This window comes from Cibotium barometz, chromosome 34 (genome assembly GCF_041138505.1).
Source record: "Cibotium barometz isolate CiBa-2024 chromosome 34, ASM4113850v1, whole genome shotgun sequence".
Lineage (NCBI taxonomy): Eukaryota > Viridiplantae > Streptophyta > Polypodiopsida > Cyatheales > Cibotiaceae > Cibotium > Cibotium barometz.
The window spans coordinates 39,198,232-39,209,761 of record NC_141079.1 but is presented as its reverse complement, the minus strand read 5'-3'; the positions used below and the strand labels follow the sequence as shown (position 1 = coordinate 39,209,761).

Here is an 11,530-nt window from a genome sequence, read left to right as displayed (position 1 = left end):
CCAATAGAGGGATTCAAGAGCAGCTAACAAAGATCAGCCAAGATGTACAGAGCATCTCTTCACGTATTGCTCCTGTGCGCCAAGGAAACCACATCTCTCATTTTTTGATACATCCTGATCTTGTGGGAGTTTCTGCTGAGGCTACAAGTTCCTCCACCCCCCAATGTCCTGTATGTTACAAAGTATTCGATGGGTGGAGCGGCCAGTATATACTACCATGTGGACACTACTACCACTTAATATGTTTAGTGAGACAAATGCAAAATACTTCTACATGTGCATTGTGCAGTGTCCCAATAAATCAAGGTATTTATACAGTGTTCGGCATGGCTAGCGAATATAAACCACCAGGACCTTTAGATGCAACTCCGAGTGCAATTCGTAATTTATTTCAAGATGAGAGTTAAGAAAAACAAATCCTACTTTTGTATTGATAATTTCTTCAAATATGATCATTTGTACAAGTACTTTTTATTAAATTAATGAAGTGACTTCTTCCTCTATGTCAATATCTTGCTCCAAAATTCTTTCACCGTTTACTCTCTCGTCTGCTAAATTAAGCTCATCTAAGTCAATGTCTAAATTGTCTTCTATTTCAAGGGTGGTGCACAACGTACGTCCAACATCAAAGTTCTCGTCTACTACATCATCACAATTGTACATCCATCTGGGCATATCTTCTTCATACTCTTCGCTTTCAATGTCTCGCAAGATCTTTTCATTGCAGTACATGTAAACAAGTTTATCTGCTCGATCTGCAAGAAGTCGATTGCGAATAGTACTATGAATATATTTATACATGCTCCAGTTCCTTTCTGAGCCTGAGTTTGAAGAGCACTGACTTAGAACCTTCATCGCAAGGTTGCGCAATTAAGCATAATGCTCACCACCATTCATCATCCACCACTTCCATGCAGGTTGCTCTTTAGCCATTTGTTGAACAAGGGAGTTGGAAAATAAACCTTCTTTCAACCGAAATGAGGTCATCTCCTTTATGCACTGTACACGATCATCATCATTATTATAGAAAGTGTTTACCACTTTATAAAAATCTTGCACCACCTCAACGTTGGACATCAAATCCATATTCCAATATTCAGGATCTAACATGTAAGCAGCACTGTGCAGTGGCGAGTGCGCTCCAATCCATCTAGCATGAAAGTACTTCAACAGAACTTTTCTTTGTCTACTGGAGAACGGTACACGCCATTGCTTTTCCACCACTGAATGCTCTAATTTCTCAGGACACTCCAAACTCCGCTGGACAGTCCACCATTGCATCCATGCTTTTCCGAGATTAGGCGCTCTTTGATCAAGACTTCGTACAGCATACATAACAGGCATCATTACATGGTATGCATCCATCACACTGTTCCACCAACTTCTCCTCGTAAGCGCTCCCTTCAAGACTTTGATTTTCTCTTTCACTTTTTCAAGTTGAGTGTTCTCCCAGTCATGAAATGCCATGCATGTAAATGTTTCACAAACTGCATCTTTATTTCTAAGAAGAGACTCAAAAGTGTAAAAGTGAGTGCAAAACCTAGTCTCCGCTGGAAGCTTTAACATAACTGACATGCGAGGTCGAAACATATCTAAAACTCTCTGTCTCTTGAGCATGAATTTCACAAGCTGGCGAGCAGTGTCGACGATCGAGGCAAACCATTTGGTATCATCAGATTTATACCAATCTTTTAATACAAGATTCAAACTATGAGTATTACATCCTACCGGAAAAATATGTGGATATTGTCGCTGTAGGATTCTGGATGCATTTTTACAATTTTTTGCATTGTCCATGACGACTTGGACTACATTCTTGGCACCCACTTCCTCTATCACAGAGCTAATGACTTGAGCAATGTAAGCCCCAGTTTTGATTGAACCAGCTGAATCCACGGCACGGATGAAAGTCTCACCTCTAGGTGAAATAACCATTACATTAATTAATGGTTTTCTTTGCACATTAGACCATCCATCACTTACTATACTACATCCAGAAAGCTCTATATTGCTAAGAATTATTCTTTGTACACGTTCTTTTACTGACGCATAACATTTCTCTAATAGATCATTTCGCATAGCATGGTACGTAGGCGGTGAAAATCCTGGTCCAAACTCACCAATTTTCTTCCATGCTCTCTTCCAATGGTCACTGTCCACCATCATCATAGCACTCCCAGAAAAGTAAATCGCTTCAGCGAGGACGAGTTGTGCATCATCGAGTCGACCTTGACGTAGGCTTTCTTGCAATGAAGTTTGACGCATGGGTACATTTCCTACGTCAAAGTTTCGCTTGCAAGAAGATGCACTGGGTAGATTACTTTCTGGTTGCACATTGCCGTTCGGGGTACAAGTAGGCGATGTAGCGGGAGTTTGATGATTAGAAGAACAGTGTTCTTGCTGCCTTGATACATTAACGGTAGGAGTGTCATGTTTTCTTAAATCTTTCTTTTGAATTTCTTCTCTTATGCGTTTGGCCACTATAGGTGCAGAGGGGTGGGTACATGACTTTTTCTTCGGTCCGCCTAAAAAGTGTTCTCTTAGTCGAGGAGCCCCACCTGATTTTACTGCATGGCATAGCTTGCACTCCCAATCTATGAATCGATCACCAACGTTAATTGCATATTGCCACTCTATCCCAGGTGCCTTTTTTTTCCTGCTATTTGAAATTTGGACTCTATTGGAGGTACCACTGGATCCAACATTGTCCTCCATCTCAACAGATAACCTATTCAACCAAGCGTATAACAATGAATACACAAATGAAAAAACAACAAATCACTCACGTATAACAAAACATACATTAGCAAACAAATTACTTCGAAACTATCTTGACAAATACAAAAGATCATCACATAACACAAAACTACTTCAAACTATCTTGCAAGGTCTTACTACAAAACTACTTCGAAACTATCATGCACATTGCACTCCCAATGAAGGATGCCTTTTGTACCCAATTAAGGATACTTTACACAATCAAAGATCTATACTTGCCCAATACTCTAGTATAGGACAATAGACCTTCTTTAACATTCACAAAAAAAAATCAAAGATCTATGCTTGCCCAATACTCTAGTATAGGACAATAGACCCTTGTCTACTCTAAACTATATCAAGTATCAAGAACCAATACAAGCCCCTAAGCAGGACTCTTGGCTCCATCAAACCATTCATAAAGCAGAATGAGGTAGATTACGTACGTGGCTCAAATGCAAAGCTGAATGACTCCAAATTTGTCCCTAAATCTCCGCAAGTATTAGCTACGAACCACACCCTGCCCCCAGTTCAAAGAACTAAGGACGAGTGGCTCAATAGCCTTAGGAGTGCCTACAAGGAAAGACGACAGCCCCTAAAATAAGGACGTTCTTCCCAAGAGGACACTTCTAGCAACTCGAGAGCTCTACAAGTACTTTGAGGAGAGATATCACGCCCCCAAAACAAGGACTATCTTCCCAAAAGTTGTACGATGGGTATCGGGCAGTGTTTATATACAGAATAGTACCCCGCAGGGTTTTGTTCTTTTTCCCGGCGGGCCCGCCGGGCTTTCCCCTTTCCCAGCGGGCCCGCCGGGAAAAATACATATCCCGGCGGGCCCGCCGGGAAAGGGGAAAGCCCGGAGGTGTTACTGGAGTAGTGGGTTCCGGCAGGTCATTTCTCAGGTCATGTGAATATACATTGTGATCACAAGTTTTAATATGTTAACACTGGGTTTTGTTAACGTGATCACGAAATTGTGAAGACGTTAATGAAATCCCTGGCTTCCTCTCCACTCTAATGGGTGTATTCTTGTTGTATCCCCATGACCCCCCCCAGCCAAAACCTCTTTTTTGAAAAACAAAAAGAATCAGCCACCCGATGTCTTCGATCTCCCCATTCTCTTTCTCCTTTATCGTTGCCTTAATTCTTTTGGATCTCTCCGCATCTTCATAAACAGCTTCCCTTTTTAGCAAGTGTATGGCCTTTACATTTTATTTATTCAGTTATCACAATTGATTGTATTGCTTTCATGCTACCACATCTACTTTGGCCGACAGATGTTGTACACACATCTTAGACTAGCATATATACATCTCAACTTCTCATCCATCAAGTTTGTGTTGGCTCCTAGACACTTCCTAAAAAGAAAACAGGTTTCCAAAAAAAAAAGTGCATCATAACTATAATTACTTTTGCATCTACTTATCCCTACCATTGTTCAATCTTCATTTTCCTCCTTTAAGTTTGCCCATGTCTTGACTACATAGGGCACAAAAAAACTATCACAACGTGCATGTCATACATGTGTGCGTGTGTGCTTGAGAGAGAGAGAGAGAGAGAGAGAGAGAGAGAGAGAGAGAGAGAGAGAATATGTGTGTGTGTGTGAGAGAGAGATTTCTAGTTATAGCCAAATTAACTTCATGGGTACACTACCACTTAGGCTAGAGCCCATTATGTTATACCCATAAAGTTTACTCTTTAGCTTGATTAGAATTCCTTGAAATCTACACTACGTACACATACTTTGTATCTTGGGTTTGAACATGGCACATTCTTCAATACCAAAATTCTTGTAGTATAGAAAAAAGTATAAAAGATTATGTTTTGAATTCATTATCCATTCACATGTAAGTATCAAGAAATTCAAAGGACATTGTAAGTTTGTTTTTTCCTCAAAAGTTTGACTTTTGTGAAAGCAAACAAATTTAAAGGTATTCAAATTTTCACATGATTTTTTTGAGAGCTATGTTAAAGGCACACTTTTCTTCTTTATGCAGACCATTTTGTAACAAGTTTTTTGTTGTTATTCACATATCCCAACGTCTATGCAAATTCTATCACATATGCCATCCTCCCTACATGTAGGATTTGAACTAACGAAGTACATTTATATAAGATCTTTTGGCCTCTCTATATCCCAAGCTTTTAAGCATTGTTTAGATCTTCCTCGTGCATTTTCTTGTTGAAGTGATGTTGACAACATTTGATAATGAGGATAGTATCATGATTATGAGAAATTATAAGGACTTGGCTATTATTTTATTTAAGAGCATTAAGTGTTGGAGCTTAAGGGTGGTGTTAGATAAAACTCTGGACATTGTAACTTATGTGGAGAAAATGGTGGTGTTTGTGAACTTCAACCCAATTACGATGATGTTGACTAGTGAGGTTTCACAAGTTTTTAAAATATGGTGGGTTTTCATAAAGGGCAAACAAATCTACCAAAATATGCCAGCTTGCTAGTGGGGTCACACATGCTAACTTGGGTGAAGGGTATAAAGAAAAGCTAAATTGGTTCCATGATATGGGGTTCAAATATCATTAATCCCACAATGAGTAACTTATATCACACTTTGTCTCATGATGGTTATTTTGACATGTCCAAGTTGGACGGGTTCACAAAAGTTATCCATGATGTGGAGCTATGGTGAGCCTTACTTTGACATCTTGTGATTCTAGGCCGTGCTAGAATTTGAAGGTTGCACTACCATTCAAAGGGGGCTTTATCCCTTAGAATAAGGGTATAATCTAAGGGGCTTTACACATATGAGCAAAAAAAAGTGGGGCTTTTCCTGAAATTAAGCATGGGAGATGGATAAGGGAGGCTCCCCATCCATGCAGTTGGGCGGGCAAGGTCTCCCCGAATTTTTAGAAAAAGTGATACTTTTTGTCAAAAAATCCACAGGCACTCATAATTTGTAAATCCCCTAAGGCTATAGTGAAGTTGTCATTCAAAAGAAACCTAAGATTTTGAACCCCCCAAAAAAGTATAAGTTCCTTCCAACCTCTATACGAAGAAATGCAAGGTTGAAATAAGCCCTTCAAATGAAGTTTTGGGCTCACCCTTCAAACTTTGTCTTTTCTCCGATGATTAGTGCCATGAAATCAATTCACTTTGATGAGAAAACTTTGTGAAGCCTCCCTGAAGTACCTACCTTAAAATTTACTATCTTTGTGAAAGGTGTGTTTAAATTATGTTGCATATGGTAAGGGGAAAGAGATTCCCATAACTAGGTTAGTGACTCAATGAAATGAAGCATACATTGCAATGTAACTAGTTTTTTATTTATTTATAAAGATGTTTTGCTAATGATGCTTTGGACATGATGTGGGGTAGAATCTAAATTTGGTGTTGGAGCAAGGGTTTCCTTAGTAAATTGCTCAAAACATTGTTGATTTTCCACCTAGTACTACTTCTATGGATTCTAGATTTGTGACCAGGATTGGTGTTCGGCAAAGGGTGCCTTAATAAATTGCTCAAAATAGTGTTAATTTTTCATATTATTATCTATGTGGTTCTTTGAATTCTACCTTGGCTTAATACATTGGAGTTGCGAATGGTTCTCCTTAAATTATCTCCCGAACGATTGCCTCATTATTTTCAACTCTACCTGAGTGGCATCTATTCTTGAAAAAAAAAAGCCATTTTTCCCAGTATGATCTATCACCAAAATAAAAATAAAAATAAGACTTCCCCAACAGTGATCGTGTTGGAAGTTGGAACGCTTTTGTCCGGTCCATAATTTGTAACGAAGAAACAATATGGCCTTAAAATTTTGAGCTTAGTGGTTTCCCATTCTTTAATGCATTAAAGAACGTCAATGGTTGGGTCCATTGCTTCTATATCTCCGCTCTGTATTTGTTTAGCTCATTTGTGTCAGAGACACAGAGATAGATAGAGAGAGAGAAAGACAGAGACAGAGAGAGGGAGCACTAAGAATGCTGGTTGTAACAGCTCTGTTGGAGTAGTGAGCAATAGCTGATTAAGATGGATGCAAGGGAACGATAGCCTCTTCCTTTAGTAGTAATTAGAAAGGGCCAGTACAAAGCTACTCTAGAATTACCTGCATAAATATGGTGCCTCCCTTGGCTGTTGCAGATGGCTTTGAATCAGATGCAGAGCATTCATGGAGGCAAGGAGATGCATTCTGGTCAAAGCCAATGCTCTATGATTTTTGTTCACAAGGGGAGATGGAGTTGCAAGATGGTGAAGACCATGATAATGATAAAGTAAATGAGGCAGCAAGGAGCTTCACCGTGACTCCTGTCTCTGTGCTGGATCTACGAGGTACTCCACCGTTGGATCCACGACTTACTCCACCGTTAGATGGTGATGATCCGCCGTACCTGAGCGGCTGCAGCAGCCAATTTGGGTGGATTGTATCACCTCCAACGGTCGCTCATGCCGGATTTGCGACGGTCGGAGATCACCATTACCTAGCTGCTGTCCATGATCACTTCATGGATGAAACCGGGCAGTTCTGCAACTGCACAGCTTATAATCCCAGGTATGCTTCATCTCCTCCTCCACCTCTCAAGCTTCAGCATGGCACATGGGAGGATGAGATGACACGCGTGGATGAAGGGCTCAGATCTTCACCTGACAGTACTACTAGCTTCAGCTGCCCTGATGATCATTGCACAAGCGATGAGACCATGGATTATGAAATGAAGTCGGATCAGCGTGAAGAGGCGGAAGAGCCCAAACAGCAAGCGTTTCCGCCCATAATGGCTTTCCGTCGGCGCATCAAAGACATTCTCGACTACCAGTTGCAGCGAGAGCTGGCTTTGTGCACGTGCCATAATGAATGGGAGATTAAAAATCCAGAGGATTATTACCACCACCACGATTGCCATTTTCGAAGAGATCCCATATGGGCGTGGGTGCAGGAGCAGGAGACTAGAAACGACGGCCTCCAGCTCGTGCAGCACCTGTTCGCATGTGCGGAAGCCGTGGCCTGCAGAGACTCCCGCCAGGCGCGATCCCATCTGCACCACGTGCGAGAGCTGGCCTCCCCCTACGGTGACTCCCTCCAGCGCGTGGCTGCCTGCTTCGTAGAGGGCCTCGCCGCACGGCTGGAGAGCCATATAGCCGTCAATCTGGCGACGGCTCTGCCCTTTTTTTGGCCAGCTGCCGGCAACCAGCTGCCTAAACAGCTAGCGGTGGATGATATGCAGCGGCAGGAGGCTTTCCACTTCATGTATGATGTCTGTCCTTTCGTCCGCTTTGGACACTTTGTCGCCAACTCAATAATTCTGGAGGCCTTTGAAGGGGAAGAGGTGGTGCACGTTATAGATCTGGGAATGGCGGAGGGACTGCAGTGGCCAGCGCTCATACACTGTCTAGCGGCCCGTCCGGGCGGCCCGCCCAAGCTACTCCGAATCACTGGCGTTGGCGCCTGCAAGGGTCGCATGGAAGAGATCGGGGAGGCTCTCTGCAGTGAAGCTGCAGCGGCGGTGCTGAATTTCGAGTTCCAAGCCGTCGAGCAGGCGCTGGAGAGTGTTGAAGCGGCTGCGCTTGGGCTGAGAGAAGGTGAAGTAGTAGCAGTGAACAGCGTTTTGCAGCTACATTGCGTGGTGAAAGAGAGCAGGGGTTCGCTTAACACAGTCTTACAAGCCATACACGGCCTCTCCCCGAAGGTGCTGACGCTCGTGGAGCAGGATGCCAACCACAACGGGCCCTTTTTCCTAGGGCGCTTCATGGAGGCGCTGCACTACTACTCGGCAATTTTTGACGCGTTGCAGGCGGCGCTGCCGCGCTGCAGCACGCGACGCGTCAAGATCGAGCAGTTCCACCTGGCACTGGAGATCCGCAATATCGTGGCATGCGAAGGCCCCACACGTGTGGAGCGGCATGAGCGTGTGGACCAGTGGCGCCGGCGGATGAGCCGGGCCGGATTTCAGTCGGCGCCACTCCGCCTAGCGGCGCAGGCGCGCATCTGGCTGGCCAGCTTCTACGCCGCCGACATCGGCAATTACACTCTCTCCGAGGAGAAGGGTTTTCTGGTTCTAGGATGGAAAGGAAGGCCGATCATTGCTGGCTCCGCGTGGCGCTGCTAGGCGCCCCTGGATCGCCACTACGTCACCACCGCTGCCACATATCCGCCAATTCCATGTCACAACGCCGCTAACTTATCACCACCTCACTACATGCTCGCCCTATCTTCACATGCCATGTTACATGCAATCGCCCGCCCAGTAACCACCACTCCACGGTCCACCATTATAGAATCGCAACAACAATGGCACCATGTCTGCCCAGTGTTGTTGTCCGTCTCCTATGGCTAGCTGCAGATTCCTTGCCCTTGCGTGGGCATATGCGCAAGGACCTCTGTGATGCGTGTTTAAGCGGGAAGCAGCAGCGCTCTCTCATGCAGCTTGGCACAATATGTTCCTGCTCTCTGCGCTGTCGCGGATGCATGCAGTTTGGCACAACCAATCCCCCCCCCGCCTTCTCCTCCTCCTCCTCCTCCTCCTCCTCTTTGGTTCAACTCTCATGCAGTTGGCACAAGTACTAAGTTTATTCCTACGTAGAATTCTCCCAGCTCACCTCATACAAAATATGCACGTTTGCCTTTCCATGGGCCTCTCATGCAGCTTGGCACTCCTCCCATACATCATGTACCCTAAATAACCTAGCCTACCTTGATAGAGCCTCTTGCATTCCTAACACTAGTCTTTGATTAACATCATATCAATAACCTAGCCATATAAAAAACCACCACCACCACCACCACCACCACCACCACCACACACCCCCAAAAAAAAAAAATCCGAAAAAGGAAAAGAAAAAAGATGGACAAAAAGTTTTCAATGATCTGTCCATGTCGTAATCGCGTGTCACCAAAGAATGAACGCAATCGATAGACATGGTTCATGTGCACAACTACAACTTTACAAGACCCAACTTGTGTTTCATCACGTGTGGTCCACCATCATCATCAAGTTATATAAATAGAGCATAAATGGAGCTCACTAGAGCCCAATGGGTCCTCTATCAAAGACCCATTGCTTGAAAGACGGGCATTAAATAAAAGTGAGAATATGCCATCTCAAAATAAACTCTATTATATTTGTCCTTTATTTATATAGATAATATTACTCAATGGTAAGTTGTTGGAGGCATGTTGTTGGTACTAGGGACTACTAAAAATAAATATGTCGTTGGTACCAGGGATTACTTCTAAAAATAAATATTTTGTCTTAGTACCATTGCCATGGTTTGATTAAGTCAAAGGTTTGTTCCAAGGATTGCAACTTTGCATCCCAAATAACATATGTAGCCTTTGTGCTACTCTATGTAAGTATGAAAAAAAAATGGGTTGTCACTTTGCATCCCCAAATAAAGTGTGTACTTAAAAATTTTGTGTCTTGGAGCATATTTTCATTTTTGCAAAACACGGGCAAATATGAAACCTTCTTGTGAACACTTTTTTTTAAAATGATTGTTGATGATTCCTATGTGCTATTTGGAAGGTTGCGTACACAGTGGCAAACAAGCATATATAACAAACTTTTTAAAGGCTAGAAAGAACCTTGACTCTTGATTGACTAATCATTTTGTTATGGAAGTGGATGGTAATAATGTATTATGGGATTTATCCAAGGTCCCACATGTAGAAGCATAATTGTTGTATTGTTTTCTAAAACATGAGGAATATTTGAAAATTATGCTTATTCTATGAAACTCACTATATGTAGCTACAAGGTGGGCCACTTAACTAGTACACCATGTGTCATTTGACCATTTTCATGCTATTTTCATAAGTTAAAAATACCTTTCTAGGACTATACATTTTATTATTATCAATTGTATTGGAATAGTCAGGCTACTAAGAAATCAAGCATTATTATAATTAGAAAACAAGCATTGGAATTGTCATGGAGATGTGAAGTGTATAACTTTCACGGTAATTCTATAAATAGTGTGAAAATATCAATGGATAGCTACTTGGCTTTAACGTCTATCTCAAAGTATCACAATGTTACATATTTATAATCATTAATGGGTACAGAAGCTTCCAAGAAGCTTCCAATTTCAAATGACATGCAAGCATTATTATAATTAGAAAACAAGCATTGGAATTGGCATGGAGATGTGAATTGTACAACTTTCATGCTAATTCTATAAAGAAGCTTCCAAGAAGCTTCCAATTTCAAATGACATGCAAGCATTATTATAATTAGAAAACAAGCATTGGATTTGGCATGGAGATGTGAATTGTACAACTTTCACGCTAATTCTATAAACAGTGTGAAAATATCAATGGATAACTACTCGGCTTTGATGTCTATCACAAAGTATCGCAATGTTACATATTTATAATCATTAATGGGTATATAAGCTTCCAATTTCAAATGACATGCAAAGATCTCGAAACTATATTCTTTACTTTGGACTATAATGAGCAATCTTTCACCGTGGAAATAAAAAGTTCAACCCCTTCTTGGACTACTGAATTAATCAATTCTTTTTTAGATGACTTGAGAAATATACCCAAGAAATATGTAGAGATTAACATGTAAATATTCTCTCTCTCTCTCTCTCTCTCTCTCTCTCTCTCTCTCTCTCTCTCTCTCTCTCTCTCTCTCTCTCAAGATTTCCCTATAAAGGGGGCATGAGTATAGGCACTAATATAGTTGTCTATTTGATGGGCTCCCCAGCTTGACACATCCTCAAGTTTTAGGTCCCCTTCCCTCCCCTTCCCTCCCCCCCTCCCCCCCTCCCCCCCCAACCCCATCCCCCAATAACACTTACTTGTCTTTCGTT

General features: G+C 42.2%; 1 protein-coding gene across 1 annotated transcript; it reads left to right on the top strand.

The window, feature by feature from the left end:
• Window positions 1–6,660: 6,660 nt before the first annotated feature.
• LOC147619004 (GRAS family protein RAD1-like) lies at window positions 6,661–9,296 on the top strand. The gene has a single exon (XM_086774215.1). It carries the CDS (start codon window positions 6,835–6,837, stop codon window positions 8,818–8,820), a length of 1,986 nt encoding a protein of 661 aa, XP_086630341.1. The 5' UTR covers window positions 6,661–6,834; the 3' UTR covers window positions 8,821–9,296.
• Window positions 9,297–11,530: the final 2,234 nt, after the last annotated feature.

What these genes read in the sequence shown, in the direction of transcription:
- LOC147619004 (XM_086774215.1), top strand. Translation starts at nt 6,835, where the DNA reads ATGGTGCCTCCCTTGGCTGTTGCAGATGGCTTTGAATCAGATGCAGAG.